General features: G+C 45.6%; 2 protein-coding genes across 2 annotated transcripts; both read right to left on the bottom strand.

Annotated features, from left to right (window-relative positions):
- Positions 1-3,290: 3,290 nt before the first annotated feature.
- Positions 3,291-10,589, bottom strand: LOC117856960 (heme A synthase COX15). The gene is made up of 7 exons (XM_034739414.2): positions 10,233-10,589; positions 9,374-9,690; positions 5,180-5,405; positions 4,863-5,108; positions 4,644-4,754; positions 4,101-4,232; positions 3,291-3,864 (listed from the first exon to the last, which is right to left on the bottom strand). Exons 1-7 carry the CDS (start codon positions 10,473-10,475, stop codon positions 3,694-3,696), a joined length of 1,446 nt encoding a protein of 481 aa, XP_034595305.1. The 5' UTR covers positions 10,476-10,589; the 3' UTR covers positions 3,291-3,693.
- Positions 10,590-11,241: 652 nt separating this feature from the next.
- On the bottom strand, positions 11,242-16,036 carry LOC117856959 (CRS2-associated factor 2, chloroplastic). Its single transcript, XM_034739413.2, has 6 exons — positions 15,195-16,036; positions 14,393-14,520; positions 13,465-13,690; positions 12,560-12,687; positions 12,259-12,439; positions 11,242-11,942 (listed from the first exon to the last, which is right to left on the bottom strand). The coding sequence occupies exons 1-6, from the start codon at positions 15,964-15,966 to the stop codon at positions 11,503-11,505; spliced, it is 1,875 nt and encodes a 624-aa protein (XP_034595304.1). The 5' UTR covers positions 15,967-16,036; the 3' UTR covers positions 11,242-11,502.
- Between the last annotated feature and the right edge of the window lie 351 nt (positions 16,037-16,387).

Here is a 16,387-nt window from a genome sequence, read left to right as displayed (position 1 = left end):
TCTACCAAACAGACTCTAATTATACCAGAGCATATAGATATTATTTTGGGAACAATTCATCCAATTCCTAATTATACCGGAGCATATAGATATTATTTTGGGAACAATTCATCCATTGGAAGTGAGAGCCAAGTGCCACTTGGATGGATAGCAGAGGTGTACCATATATGTCCACCAGAGATCAAAATCTAGCTATGTCTGTGTCTCACAAGGACTATTTATTTGATGGTATGCGATGTGCTCATTGACAACGACGCGTCCACATTATGGATTTTGTGGATCTTAAGATTTTGTAGAGGAAAACTCATTTATTGGAAATGCTCTTTACTTTACTAAATTTTTAAGGGGTGTGTGTGGTAGCAAGATCTATAAAAATACATGAATCTGACTTAACGCTGATACTCGCATGGATTTTTGTACTTCTCATACCTTTTGCCCTCGTTGGAGAAGAGCTTCCCTGAACCTAATTTAATTCTGGGTTGCTGCATCAAATCCAAGTGTTACAAAAATAAAATAATTTGGGATTGAAAATCCGTCGACCAATAAATAAACAGATTATGTTCACATTGACCTTTCCCCTCCCCGCGCAGAGGAAGTAGACCAACCACGGCAGACAAAAAAGGAGGATGAAAATTCGACGTGGTGGCGACACCCTCTTTTCCTCGTTGGAGAAGCACTTGTCTGGCCTAACCCTGTTGCTTCTCTGAAGCATCTCTCCCCGGCTTGTGCAGTGCAGCTCAACTTTGACTTAACAACTTTTCCTCGTCAACCCCAAGGGCGAAGCTAGCGCTGAATTGACCGTGGTGCACTGCTTTGATGCACTGCTTAAGAGATTTGAAAATTTTTCTACAATTATATGATAATTTTAAGCCTAATTAGTGGTATAATAAAAATGTTACCTGGTGCATGTGCACCGGGGAGAGGCAATATGGCTTCGCTCCTGTCAACCCTCCTCCGATGCCGCGAGACCCCAACACGTCGTGCGCCTACGTGTGCGAGGCACCGAGAAAGCGACGGCCGCCACGCACCACCACGACGAGGAAGTAGGGAAGCATGCATAGGAATCAGGCAGCTGGGAAAGCAAAGTCAGGCGCGGGTGAACTAGTGCGCCGTTGGTGGTGGTGCGTTGTTGAACTAACCCGCGAAGCTGCCACATGCACACGCGGGTGGATTCAAGTGGAATGAGCTGGCCACCGGCCTTGACTTGACCAAGAAAGAGTTGTGCAGGCGCAGCTCAACTCCAGCGCTCTCCTCTGCCTCCGGCCTGTTCGCTTCAGCTTATTCAGTCGGCTCATCAACCACCAAACAGTATTTTTTCCTCACAACAAATCAGCCGTTTCAGCTTTTCAGCTGGCTTATAAGCTGAAGCGAACAGGCCCTCGTCTCCAGCTACTAGCCCGTCTGTTCTTTTCCTCTTTTTTTTTTTGAGCGCGAGCATGTAATGCACGTGACCAAACGTGAGAAAATTAAAACTTCATGCGACACGCCAAACGTGTCAAAGCGTCGCATTGCAGTTCGCTAGATGTTAAGACAGCTACTCCCTCCATCGCAAGTTGTAGGTTGTTTTAGCTCTGCATTTGTTTTAGCTCTGCATCTAGACATCCAAAACGGTCTATAATTTGAAACGGAGGAAGTAGAATTTTTTTTATGCCGCATTTTCTTGTTTGTCTAGGCTTCAATCAGCCAGCTCGCCACTGTAAGTGGGCGTTTTCTTCCGCTGATTTATTTTTAGCACGTGTCACATCGAATATTTAGATACTAATTAGGAGTATTAAACGTAAATTATTTACAAAACCCATTACATAAGACGAATCTAAACAGCGAGACGAATCTATTAAGCCTAATTACACCTAATTAATCCATCATTAGCAAATGTTTACTGTAGCAACACATTGTCAAATCATGAACTAATTAGGCTTAATAGATTCGTCTCGCCGTTTAGATTCGTCTTATGTAATGGGTTTTGTAAATAGTCTACGTTTAATACTCCTAATTAGTATCTAAATATTCGATGTGACGGATGCTAAAAATAAGTCAGTGGAAGAAAACGGGGCTAAGCTTTTAGCTACATGCATTTAGCCCACTGGACCGGTCCTGCCAACTTGGCAAATACCCAAAAGCCCAGGCTTCACCAACCAAATAGTAGTTGCGCCGCTTCTCCAGAGTGAGCCTACCGAAGGATGACTACAGCACCTGAGGCATCGCTCTATTCTTCATAAAAATTCACGGGGGAATTCAGAAGATAGCACCGGTATGTCTTGGTGTTCAGGAAACAGCACCAGTTCTACGTGTCTTCATAGAATAGCATCACATGCTAAGCGATGGTTCATGAAACAACACTACTACTTATTTCCTCTTTTATTTCAATATTTCTGTTCTTTTCCATCGAAACTAAAAGGCCAACTTGCCCTTCCTCTTTCTCAACTCGTTACCCAGCACGCAAACTCATTTTACTTCGAGCCTAACCACATCCGAGATGGTATGGCCGCTAGTGGCTGCTAACAACTCTAACCCCTAAAATGAGATCGGAAAGAAGCAGCGACGTGCATGGATAGAGTAGGATGGGCGATGATTGCATGGGCAGTGAGCGGAAGTGTGCTGGACAACACAGGCGCCCATGGGCAGAATGACGCCGGTAGCGCACGCGGTTGTGAGATTGATGACGGCGGGATGGTCAGGAACATCGCAGTGGATGGTGATTGGTGGAAGATACACTACATCTGTAGGATGAGTTCACATCCCGATCTTGATCTGAGTCTGTAGTTTTGGTCTCAATTGGTGTGTCAGCCTCAATTGGTGTGTAGGAAAGACGATGAGTTTACTTTGCATGCTTAGATTTCAACCTATATACAACTATTCTTGATGATGGGAGTAGAGTTGAGTTGGAGGATAACTATTCTTGATGATGGGAGTAGAGTTGAGTTGGAGGATAAAGAACATGTGTTGTTTGTAAATATTGGCGGTGGAAAGTTAATCTAACATTTAATTGATGATCTTTGCAAGGAGGTAGAAAAGGGAGGCCAGCATACTTGAAATGCAGCAGGGGCAGTTTGATCTATTTGCAAGTGAAAAAAGGACCCGAACCAAATAAAAGAGTGAGAAAAGTTGATGAAGTGCTATTTGAAGATTTATGTGGCAAAACCAGTGTTGTTCAATGAATTCATAGGTTTGTAGTGCTATTTCCTGGACAATGTGAGAAATCAGTGCTATTCTCTAAATTTCCCCAAAAATTCACTTGTGCAGAGGTTAATCACATAAGGTATTCCATTATATACAATCTAAAATTCTGAAGACATCAACATGGGCAAGCTTCGTTACAGCCAAATGCGCTGTGATCAATCAGATAAACATCTAGGATCCAGATCAGCCTTGGCCTGGTACATAAGAATACAAGGGAACCGTGGCTGGCGTATAATCTCAGGGTACAAATCCATCCGCTTCCATGGGTACAAGACTTCAAGAGCTCACAGCTCAAAACAGAATGTGCCAGAAAGGAAATGTTAGAATATGAAGAAAGAGTCTGGAAATGTTTCTAATATTTGGCACTGTAAAACGTTAACAACACTTTATTAAAATAGTAACATACTTTTTCCCGGCAAAAAAGTTTCAGTAGTCAGGCAGTGCGAAGAAACTAGGGCACCGATTCATGTTAGTAGGGTAAATTGTCGGATGAAAGATTTTCAAGGCATAGTATCAGGTTGATTTCACAGCAGTTGCAAGTGATTTAAGAAGAGCTGGTGATGGCCTTCTTAATGTGTGAGTAAGAAGTATCATCAGTGACAATAGAGTCAATGCTCCAGCTTGGTGCGCTGTGCCCAAGGAGGTAGGAACATACATCAACAGTGTAGATATGCCCAACGTAACCTGAAATAAAACGTCTAACATTGTTAGATGTCCTATGCACAATGCACTAGTATAGGTCAATCTATCGAGTAGTTTTTAGGTGTTGATTGTACTCTTTCATATGCCTAAAAAAAATACACTCTTGTGCTTCATCTGACATACAGATTGGATTGCGATCATCAATGTGTTACATCAGTTATGTGCAGAAACTACCAAAATATCACCCTTGCATAAACTCAAGGAGCTGGATTTATTACCTGAAGAGCAGCCATTCCAAATGTGCTCCCGATCAGAGACTTGATTGCTGGATGCATGTCAATTTTCCTGGCACCCAGCCATAATCCACCCACAGACAATAATGTGGCTGTTGCAAGGATTCGGTGATTGAGCTACAAAAATGGGAAGAGCTTGTTAATCCACAGGACTGGATGAAGAATTCTTGACTGACACAATTCTTGTGATCATGCACTTAAAAATTTCTTGTGATCAGATCACCAATGCATGAACAAAAGAATACGTGGCAAGATGGTGATCTGATAACAAGAAATTAGTGTCTATATGACAGTTATTGCAAAAATTGTCAATGAATTTTATTGAGGAAGAAATAAACTGTTTGGGTTAGTGTAAAATCTATTGGCTCTACTCAGAACGAACTACTGATTACAAAGCAAAGAGACTGAACCTGCAAATCCTAAGGAATAAAAGGCCTCACACAATATGATCTTTTGGAGCGGAACTTTTTTTTCCCCAAATGAGAACATGAACAGATCTGTAAAGTTATAATTAGGAGGAGAAGATACCTGCACAGTAGATGTATTCTCAAAAAAATTGCGTACGAAAGGCTCCATGCTAAACACATCTTCAGGAATCCAGGTGTCACCCATCTTTGGGAATGAATTGTATGCATGCCCCTAGTCATTGCAATAATAAAAATTAAACATATAAAACAAAAGGTATACATAGTTTTCAAGGCAGAAAACACAACACATATAGAGAGGAAGGGAGGGAGAGCGACGTACTGCATCATTGCCTGCAACAAATGCTCCAGATATGGCTGTAATGCCTACGACAGCACTGACAGGAATTGCCAACTTCCTAATTTTTGCTGCACCATTTACCCAACTCATTGAACCGGTTGGAGGATCTGGCATCACTACTGACAAAGCAGTCCACAATATACCACAGTAGATAGCAAATGCAGAGGCTAGATGAGTTGCCAACCTGTAAGGGCTAACCCTTGGCTGAACATACTCAGATGTTGGTTCCTGAGGTGGAAAAGAATTAGCGAAGCTCCAAGCCTCAAATTAGTTCAACATAAAAGACGTTGTATAAATACCTCAAGACCACTTTTCACCATCCACCAGCCAATCAGTCCTTGCGCACCACCAAGTGCAAAAAGTGCCGAAAGCCTGAGCCCAAGTTGGCGGGTAACATACCCTTTTGCAATAAAGTATGCAAAAGGACCCGCAAATAGAAAGCCCAAAGCCCTTCCCCACATTCTGTGTGCATACTCCATCCAGTATATAAATTTGAAATCTTCAAGGCTCATTCCTTTGTTCACCCTAGATATTTTCACAAAAAGCCGCTATTGCATTAGCAGAAATATGATGCAAAGCAGTATCTCGCAATGGAGGGAACATACAAGGAGCAAATGAAGGAAACACATATGGGATAGTTTTAGTTGTTGAAGGAAAATAAATAAAGATTTTTGAGAGTCCATGTGAATGACTTTTCGTACATGGCTACCAAACTCATCAATTCCTACAAATGCTGACCATTTTGTTTTCTTTGATGTGCTGTGTTGTTGATGACGATGTTCTACGCTTTCTAAAATTTGATAATATGTTTTGAAAGCAAATATGGCTAGGGAAATTGTAGATTGATTATGGAGGTGCATAGCACATACACATATATAGGCAAGGGTCCTAGGGGTTGGTTTATAGAAACAGCACCAATCAAGGAAACCCTTGCCTATCCTACAAGAAACCCAAGGGGGGTGCGCCTAGCCAGAGGCCGGCGGCACACCACACGGCCCAAAGGGCCTAGCCGGGCACATGGCCCTCTAATACATTCTAACACACCCCCGCAATCTAATCGTCAGTGCCATGAACGTTTAGACTGGACTGAAACTTTGTGAATACAGATGAAGGCAACCCTTTGGTGAAGACGTTCGTGTGCTGTGAGGATGTGGGAATATGCAGAACACGAACATCACCCATGGCGACGCGCTCTCGAACAAAGTGAAGATCAATCTCAATGTGTTTGGTGCGCTGATGCTGAACCGGGTTGGAGGACATGTGGACCACGCTTATATTGTCACAATAGACCAATGAGGCGCAGCGAAGAGGGGCATGGAGCTCCAGGAGGAGCTAGCGCAGCCAAGTGGCCTCAGCGACAGCGTTGGCCATGGCGCGATACTCTGCTTCGACACTGGACCTGGAGACAGTCGGCTGACGCTTGGAGGACCAAGAGACGAGATTGTCACCAAGGAAGACAGCATATCCGAAGGTGGACTTGCGTATGTCGGGACAGCCTACCCAATCTGCATCTGAGTAGATGACCAGTGAATCCTGGGCAGAGCACGATCGCAACAGAAGGCCGAGGTGAAGAGTGCCGCGGATGTAGCAAAGTATACGCTTCAAGGCAGCGAGGTGTGGCTCCTTGGGATCATGCATATGGAGACACACCTGTTGGACAGCGTATGCAATATCAGGTTTGGTGAAGGTCAGATACTGCAAGGCCCCAGCAAGACTGCAAAAATCCGAAGCATTCGTGACTAGAGCACCGAAGGACGCTGAAACCTTGGGATTAGCGTCGACTGGAGTGGAGTAGGGCTTGCACTTAGACATGCCGGCACGATCCAAGATGTCCACCATATACTGGCACTGGGACAAGAGAAAGCCACCACCATCGACCAGCTGAACACACATACCTAGGAAGTGGTGAAGAAGCCCAAGATCCTTCATAGAGAACTCCTGCTGTAAGGCCTGAATAATCTGACGAAGTAAGTCATGCGAAGAGGCCATGAGCACAATGTCATCAACGTAGAGCAGGAGATAAGCTGTCTCAGTTCCCCGGTGATAGATGAACAAAGAAGTATCTGACTTGACCTCCACAAAACCGACAGACTAAATATAAGTAGCAAAACGACTGTACCAAGCGCGAGGTGCCTGTTTCAGACCGTAGAGGGACTTGTTGAGGCGGCAGACGAAATCCGAGTGAGCAGAATCCTCAAAACCAGCAGGTTGTGCACAGTAGACTGTCTCTAAGAGAGTGCCATGAAGGAACGCGTTCTTGACGTCAAGCTGATGGACCGGCTAGCGACGGGAGAGGGCCAAGGATAGCACGGTGCGGATAGTGGCCGGCTTCACAACGGGACTGAATGTCTTGTCGAAGTCCACGCCGGGCCGCTGGGTGAAGCCGCGAAGTACCCACCGTGCCTTGTACCGATCGAGAGAGCCATTGAACTGAAACTTATGCTTGAAGATCCACTTGCTGGTGACAATGGTGGCGCACGACGGACGAGGAACAAGATCCCAAGTGTTGTTTCTTAGAAGCGTTGCATGCTCATCTTCCATAGCCACCCACCAATTGGGGTCGGCAAGGGCGCTACGGAAGGACTTCGGGATGAGCGATGACAGCGCGGTGTGGAACAGGGCGGGAAGACGAAACCCGAGCTTGGCGCGCGTCGTCATGCGATGCTGATTGACGACGGGCGGGACGACCACCACCCCTTTGGGCGAGCGGAGGCGAGGGCCGTCGATGCGGAGCGTGTACTCGTGATGAAGCGCTAGCACAGCAGGGTCGGCCGCTGCGCCGAAGCCTGGAAGAACCCGTGGCGCAGGGGCCACGGGAGATGGAGCGCCGGAGGCCGCACGTGGCGGTGCAGGAAAGGAGGCCGGCCCCGTCGCACGCTGCAGGGCAAGGGACAGGGCGCCTGAGGACGCCTGGGCAGGCGGCGATGGTGTGCCGGGTGAAGAAACGGGCGCTAACCCAACCGGCGGGGCATCTGGAGAACCTGCAGGCAACAAGGTCTGTGACGGTCCTATGGGAACCGGTACAGGATCAATGACATCCTCCAAAAAATCATAGGCCGCTAAGGGGGTTGGGGACGGGAGCTCAGCAAAAGGGAACACGGATTTGTCAAAGATGACGTGCCGCAAGATGATGACTCGATTAGAGCGAGGATCAAAACAGCGGTGTATCCAAGGAAGACACGAGGCGGACCGGGGCGCCAGTTTGTGGCTGGCAGTGGCAGACATATTAGGATAACACTTGCAACCAAAGACGCGGAGATGGTCATAGGACGGCGATGCGCCATACAGGGCCTCGTGCGGTGTGGAGAAAGCAAGGGTCTTGATTGGCAGGATGTTGAGGAGGTATGTCACGGCGGAGAGAGCTTCAACCCAGAATGTGGGGGGAAGACTCGCCTGGAAGAGGAGGGAGCGGAGAATATTGTTCGTGGTGCGAATGATCTGCTCAGCTCTGCCATTTTGAGGGGACATGTATGGGCATGACATGCAAAAGTGGACGCCGTGTGTGAGGAAGAACGTGCGGGCGCTGTAGTTGTCAAACTCACGGCCATTGTCGCACTGGACATGCAAAAGTGGACGCCGCGTGTGAGGAAGCAAATATGGCTAGGGAAATTGTAGATTGATTATGGAGGTGCATAGCACGTACACATATATAGGCAAGGGTCCTAGGGGTTGGTCTATAGAAACAGCACCAATCAAAGAAACCCTTGCCTATCCTACAAGAAACCCAAGGAGGGTGCACCTGGCCAGAGGCCGGCGGCACACCACACGGCCCAAAGGGCCTAGCCGGGCACATGGCCCTCTAATACATTCTAAGATGTTTAAAATTGTCAAAGATTCGGATATGAGAACAATGGAGATTTTTGGTTTGATGCACACGGTATTACTAGACTTTGGCAACTTTGAACAGGTTAGATCTTCATTTAGTTTGATGCCAAACATGATCCATTTTATTTAGCTCTTAATCTCATTCTTTTAGTCAAGTGGACATGAACATGGGCAGCCGATGCCAGTTTCAGTGATGGTCAAAGTCACGGCCATAACAATAAGAGGTCAAAATGGAGGGGGATAATTGGATTGGATGGCAAAACTCAGTCAAACCTTTCACAACTTCTAATACCATAAATTGTGTCAGTTAAACAGGTCTGGAGAAACATTCACTAGTAAGAATGTGTCTTTCCATACATTTCCAGTGACCCATCAAATTTATTATGCAATTTAGTAGTGTTATTTGTTTATGGATTCCTCAATTAACAGGAAAGTTGTTAAAAACTGAGGCAAAGTGCAGTACAAGTTCAGTAGCACCAAATTCTTGAAGGTGGTGTTCCATTGAGATGCTAGCATCATCTGAAAGGATAATTAAGTAGAATATGCAAGAAAAATTAAGTCGTTGTGCACCATGCAGCAGGCCATTGCCTAGTTTCACTAGTGTACATCTATAATAGCAGAGAAAAGTAAGGCAATATATAAACAAATGGCCGCAATTGCATCCTAACCTCTTGTACTCAGGAGACTGCTTGTATTTCTCAAATTCCAACTGCCACGCAGCGTCTGACATTGGAGGTATTTCGCCTGTGAACTTCCAGTCAGTCATTGACAGCCCAGAACGTGTGAGGCGAGTAATCCCTCCGAGTATGACCAAGCTGAACACCCAGGCAGCACACCCAAAGAGCCATATCCCAACTGCCTTCTGGGCTTGTGGCCCTTTTGTAACAAGCAACTTCAATCCTGAATTTGCTGCTCCACTGGCCACTGTTGAATTCAGTGCTGCTGCAGTAGTTGACATTTTTCTTGTGCATTGGCCGAACAAGGTCTACAATGAGAAAAACATTTGAATTCGCTGTAATTTTGAAAATTCCTTGCAACATGCCAAGGTAAAGCAATGAATGCTATATTGCACTGCATAACACATTTTCCAAAAGATCGAGAAATGGATTCTATAGATGATGTGTGAATTTCAAATATGAAACAAAATGGCACCGCATAAAAAAGTTCATCAATCATTTGTATTTGTTTAGGAATTGGAGCAACCGAGGTCCGAGGCAACGCTTCCTTTGGAACATTTCCTTGTGCAGAGGTTAATCATATGCGCTATTCCCGTCCAATCTAAAAACGCTGAAGACAGACATGGTCAAGGTTCATTATGGATAATTCACTATATCAATGAGATAGACCTCTCGCCCAAGACGATCATATGCTAGTCGAGAACATAAATTTGTCAGCCAATATATCCTCACAGGGTGGCGGCGCCCCGAGCCATTTCCCGCGAAAACAATCCAATCACAGAAGGGACGGCAATTCCTCGAAACTGACGGCATGGAGAGAGGCGTGAGGAAAGCAGATAGGCCCGCTCACCTTCGGAGCGAAGGAGCGGAAGGCGTGGAAGGAGGCGAGCCGGGAAGCGGTGGAGCAGGCCCCTGCTGGCCCCGGCCTCGGCGGGAGGAGGCAGCCTCCGCCGCCGCCGCCGGAGGAGGAGGAAGTGGGCCCAACCCTAGGCGGGGCCAGAGCGGGAGCGCTCCTCGGAAGGCGAGGCGCCAGCAGGGCGGACGCCTGTTCCCTGCCCCGCCGGAGCAGCGCCGCGGCCACCCTGCTCCCCATCAGGCGGGCGGGCGCGGGTTCCGGTGACTGCCGCGGCGGCTTTGCTCGCCGGGGTTTAGAATTGTGGCGTGCCTTCTGCAGTTGCGCGTGGGGTTTAGGGGGGCCCACGTCTAGGAGGCGATTAACTACTTGCGGTGTCACACACGGTTTTGTGCTAAACTCGGAGGTTAACCAACTGAAAATCTGTGATCTGTTGCAGGGCGGGAGAGGAGCCCACAGGAAGAGCGTCGGAGTGGCCCGCTCGAATTTTCTTTTATTTTTTTTATTTTTAAATGACTTACAATTTGAAATGGATGGGGTATTTCATAACTCTGGAACTAATTCGTTTAAAATACATTTAGGTATTCTAACAATCAAGTGAATTTTTTTTTGACATGCTGCGCTTTAACCGGAAATAGCAGCAACCTCTACAAAAGCAACAAATCACGCATTAGCTAGCGATACGTTCAGCGGCATGCTCCCAATCGGGTAGCTAATAACAGAGAAAGCACATCACCTTGAATAAATCAGAAGACCTATCCCAGCCTTCTCTCCTTTTGGTGACACATTCAGAAACCTCATCTCAACTCTCAGCTCACTACATTACATGGACTGATGGACCTTAGTACTCTACTGAAAACAGTCCACAAGTATACATGGTCCTCTAATCCATGCCCAACTGGCTCTAATTTTAACCAAGGTGACTTAAGCGATGGCATCCATAGTATTGGAGTCGCAGCATTTAACACAATTGCACAGTTGAGACAATCACAAATTTGTCACACAATTGCACAGTTGAGACAAATCACAGATTTGTCATTGTCATTCATTATTGATGGTGATGATGGTAGGTGCAGCCGGTTCTTTACAAGTGGTGCATACGCACGCCACACGGCTAAAGTTAATTCCTTTACATCATATTGGCTGGCGAATCGCTGAAAATTCTCTGGAAACGGACTGCGATTGGAGCACAGAATGCTTATACAATCCAAGAATGCAATTTGATCATCAGCAGTTAACCCCCAACGTACTGGACTGCTATTCCAGTTCACTCACTGTTCAGCTGCTCTATCATAGTGTCGATCGGCAGGGATCCCAATGGCACCGATGACTCCAGACGCTCAAGCATGTCGAGTTCAAAGTGTTCATCGCTGCTGAGATCAGGTGATTGCTCAAGCTGTTCCTCTTGGTTTCCAGCAATGCTTGTTTCAGACTCATCGTTTATGTATTCTGCACTTGGAGATTCGGTGTTCACCTCACAATTGGCCACAAGCAGAGCTGGAAATGAGTGCTCCACTGCCTGAGATGTGACGCTGAACTCCTCAACCCTCGTCAGGAGTGAATCGGGTGTCAGATCATTTGCTTCGGCATCATCCAGCAGCAATGCCAGAGACAAGTCCACTGCACTCTCCCACAATTTAAACATTTTGGGCCTCAATACTTCTCTTACTGTGAATTGAGTGTTGGCATCAGTGGCTTCATTGACATCTGCAAGCAGTTTGCCTCATTATATTAATTCCAGAAGTACTAATTGATAATATCAACAGCTGGAGAAACTGAAATTGTTTTTTCGTGTAATGAAAAAGAGCTCGAAAAAGAATGGGCATCCCATTTTGCCATGCTACAAATCTGAGTGTACGTTTGAATAAACAGCATTAAGCATCTGACAAAATAAGTGCAGGAAGATATGCAAAACGCAGAGACCTCATAAAAATCAATGACCAAAATGCTCCTCCGAACACAAATGAGCATGGATATTAAAGAAGCAAGAACAAGGTAATCCCCGAGGGTTATGAATGCATACCTGAACCACTTGCATCAGAAGACATTGTCGGATTATTCTTTGGAACTTTTGGTGTCGGATTATTCTTTGGAACTTTTGGAATGAGAGTCAGAGGCTTCGAGTATCTGGATTTCCATTCTTTGCCTCTGTACATTAATATCTGTTCATTATCGAATGATAAAAGAACACAGGGAACAAGATCCTGCAAATATAGATATGTGAACAATTTTAGCTAAGGGGTCAGAAAGAAGATATATACAGGATTCACTTCCATGATAGGTAATGAAATGAAAACTGTGAAATTCATGGGGATGAATAGGACCCTTAGTTTTGCTCCTATCTTTTTGTAGTCGCTTGGATTCAAACCCTCACAATCAATCTTCACCAGGTCATTTCCTTCAAAAGCATCTCGCACATCCTTGACAAGAGTGATATATATTCCATTTTTTGCTGCAAGATGCAGGATACAAAATAAGATGCTTTGGCAGTAGCATCAGCATATATTTTTCTATGTTCGTTTCAATATGGAGTTAGATGCAAATAATCCTTCTTTTTCAAGAATATAAGGACAATTTCGACAAGACACAGTGCCCAGTGAACAACTTGACAAACACTTTAGTACTGTAAATCAAAAGAATAAAATTGTTACATTTATAAAGTACTCATTGGCGCTCTAATGATACTATTTTTCATGAAAAAACTCTAAAAAAATTAGTCCATATCAGCGATTGAAGCTAAGGAAGTTTGAATGCTAAAATAAGTCATATATTTCTAAAGGAGGGCCTAGCACTTTTAGTATTAATTCGCATGCTCAGGAACTTCTGTCGAACTAGAGAACAGGTTGAATAGAAATCTTAGCATTAGCCCGTAGCCACATTCCAGATATGCATGGCATAAATGGTACAAAATCTTGCAAGCAAATACAAAACAAATGAAAAATCAGGAACCATGTACTAGAAGCCCATCCTAGACGATTAGGTTTGTATTGTGGCACTTGGTTATGCTTAAAATGTAATCTAGTACATGGTGCAGAGCAGGATTCAGGTTCCTACAACGAATAGGCCATTCCCCATACTGCTTTTTGGTCAGAAACAAGAAATTTGTAAAAGACATAAAAACAAATAAAAAGGCCATCTGGTTTTGCAACAAGTATGGCCTGGTCACTTTGCCGGGTTTGAGAATCTGAACAATTATCCATAAGAATCAAGTGGACCAGTAAATTAATACCTAGTTTACAAATTGGCGGCAGATTCCGCCCTTTGCTTCTCATTTCATCTGCTTCTTCTTTTGTAAGCCCTTCTGGAGCTTCCTTGATGAGTTTTGGATATACAGGAGTAGCAGGTTTCCAGAGCATCAGGGGATAGCGAGGACGAGTCCGTGGGTCATAATGTCTTCCTCGATATAGAAAAACAACGCCACCTACTCGGTGAATGACCTTTCCTCCTGACTTTTCCTGGAACATTATAGATGCTACTATGTATGACAGTGCACTATAATAAAATCCATATGCTTGTATAATTGTATTGGAAAAAATACATAAGCATGCATACATGACAATTGAGGTCTTGTTCCATGAGAGGCCAACAGGTATACATCCCTAACAATAGACAAGCTCTTCTTAGTCATTAACTCATACACTGGTCTGGTCAAAATATAAGTATAGTTACACTACTATACTCTGTTGTTTTGAAGGCTGTTGGAATATAAGTGAATTCCCCACCTTTCCCAGTTAGCTCAGTGCATGCAACTCAATAAAGGTATACCTATTGCTCGTATTGTCCTACTTTCGTACATTATTGCTAACCAAATAAGAAAAAAGAGAACAATGTGTAGTCTAAACAAGAAGGAACTCACTATGATCCTAAAAGCTTTCACAACTCTTGTGTAAGTACCATTTGAGTCATATGCAAGTTAGAACAGAAATAAAACAGGACATGCTACCATTCTTTTGAAATCTTTTTTTAAAAAAAAACATTGTAGCGTACTGGATACCATATTTTGCATTCAAGTACACATTACAGAATTTAGTCTACCTTGTGCAAGGGAAAATAGTTTTGCACGGAGCAATGGCATCTCCAGATGCCTGGGATGCAGGAACACATGTGGATGTGCACAGTTGAACATTTATGTACAATAGCAAACTGCAAATAGATACCTCAAGGTGATAACAGAGATTGTTCATATCAACAGTTGGAACGCCTCGGCATCTAACTTTGCAGACTTCCTGCCGCCTCCAATGACAATGTATCATTTCCAACATGTTGTGAGTCAAGCCATCTCTTCCTACAGGAAATTGATCAGGAAATGCATAATTAACTCTACACTCCATCAGCAATGAAATTTATTCCCAAAGGAAAAGAGAGATGAAGATTTGAAACAACCAACCCTCCCACAAGCAAAAGACAGTTATAACCGAATCTGTTCCACACAGTGCACCACGTTGGATACAGACAGGCCAAAACAACTCTCACTGGCTAAATAAAGCTAATAGTACTGCATTTCAACATCCACTTTACAATATCTGTACCATTCCCTCACCAGGAACCAGCCCCATTGCTGGAAAACTGCCACCTGGACTACAAGATTCTTTCTCTAGAACCATCTAACCAAAACACTGTCAATGACCGCCTACAATATGAGCCTAGGGATTTGACTTCAAATCTTGCAGAAGAGTTGAGAAGCCACAAATTTAGTTGCTCGTGTTTAAGTATGAAATACATTGCCACTTTTTGAAGAGAAAAAACTACCCATTCAGGTTATTATTGGTGACCTTTGCTTCAAAGTCAGCTTTGAAGTGTATTTGATCTCATGCTATCAGAGACTTCTGCGGTTATGCCTGATTCTCCCATTACACTCTCCACATTGGCCAATTTCAGTCTAATCTTAAGTCTAAACGAATAGAGTCAGAAAAAATCAACTGTTTTATCTCTTGGAAATGGCAGTCAGTGAAGTTGTACCAATGTTGAGCTGTCGGTTGTGCGAGATGTGAGGCTTGACGAGCGCACGCACCTCGGCGGGGGTGAGCGGCTCGCCGAGCACCTCATCTCTAGTCCTGCCGTCGCCGGGGCTCACCCTTGCCAGGTCCATCTGCCTCCTCCCCCTGACCTCCATCATGATCCCGTGCGGGCTCACCGTCTGCGCCGGCTCCTGCCCGAGCGGCGTGTGCAGCCGCACGCCCCGGCGGCGCGCCTTCTCCTCCTTGGTCAGCAGCGGCGCCTTGCCCGTCCAAGGCCGCGGCATGGTCGGCGGCGCGAAGGGCAGGAACGCGGGCTCGCGGATGGCGAGCGGCGGCGCGCGCGGCGCCTCGGAGTAGCTGAACTGGAAGTCGAACGGCGCGCCGGGTAGGCGGAAGGAGAGGCCCGAGGGCCCCACAACGACGGCGCGCCCCGAGGCGGCATCGGCAGGGTCGGCGGCGAGGAGGGCCTCGCCCTCGCCGGCGGCCGCGACCGGGGGCACGGGCTTGCGGTACGCGGTGCGGAGGTGGGTCGCGCGGAAGGCGGGGTTGTTGGTGGTGGTGGTCGCTCTTGGACCGCCGTCTGTCGGCTCCTGGTCTTCGGAAGGCTGCTCGGCGTGGTTCTTGGGGTGTCGGCGGCGAGGGGGGACTGGCGGGAGGGGAAGGGACCGGTGCTGGGGGTACCGGCGGTTGGAGAGTGGAGGAGGCGGGGCGGAGAAGAGGTTGACGCGGCCGGCGCGGGAGGGAGCTGGCCGCTGCGGTGGCGGTGGCGGCATGGCGGGAAGTGATGCGGCGGTGTCGGGGAGTGGAGGAGAAGACGACGAAGGAGATAACGAGTGTAGATATTTTTTTTGTATATTTCCTCTGTTTCAGGGGCTTTCTTTGGTTTTCACGGAAAAATGGATCCTGGTGTCCATGAAGTAACGGTACAATTGGCGTTTGATTTGAAAACTCAATAACTTATCCCTTGTGAAAGCAAAGTTCCCTTTTCAAAAAAAAAAAGAAAGTAAACTCTCAAAAGATTTTATCACTTATATAAATCATATGTTATCGTCATATATTTTTCTTATGAATTTATTAGTCCCAAACATTTAAGATGCAATGTACTCCCTCCGTTCCAAATTATAGATCGCTTTGGTTTTTTAAAATTTAGAGACTTTTTTATGCACTTAGATATGCCCTATGTATCTAGAAAAG

This window comes from Setaria viridis, chromosome 5, assembly GCF_005286985.2.
Source record: "Setaria viridis chromosome 5, Setaria_viridis_v4.0, whole genome shotgun sequence".
NCBI lineage: Eukaryota > Viridiplantae > Streptophyta > Magnoliopsida > Poales > Poaceae > Setaria > Setaria viridis.
Note: the sequence above shows the minus strand (reverse complement) of the source record. Positions and strands in the feature narration are given on the sequence as shown.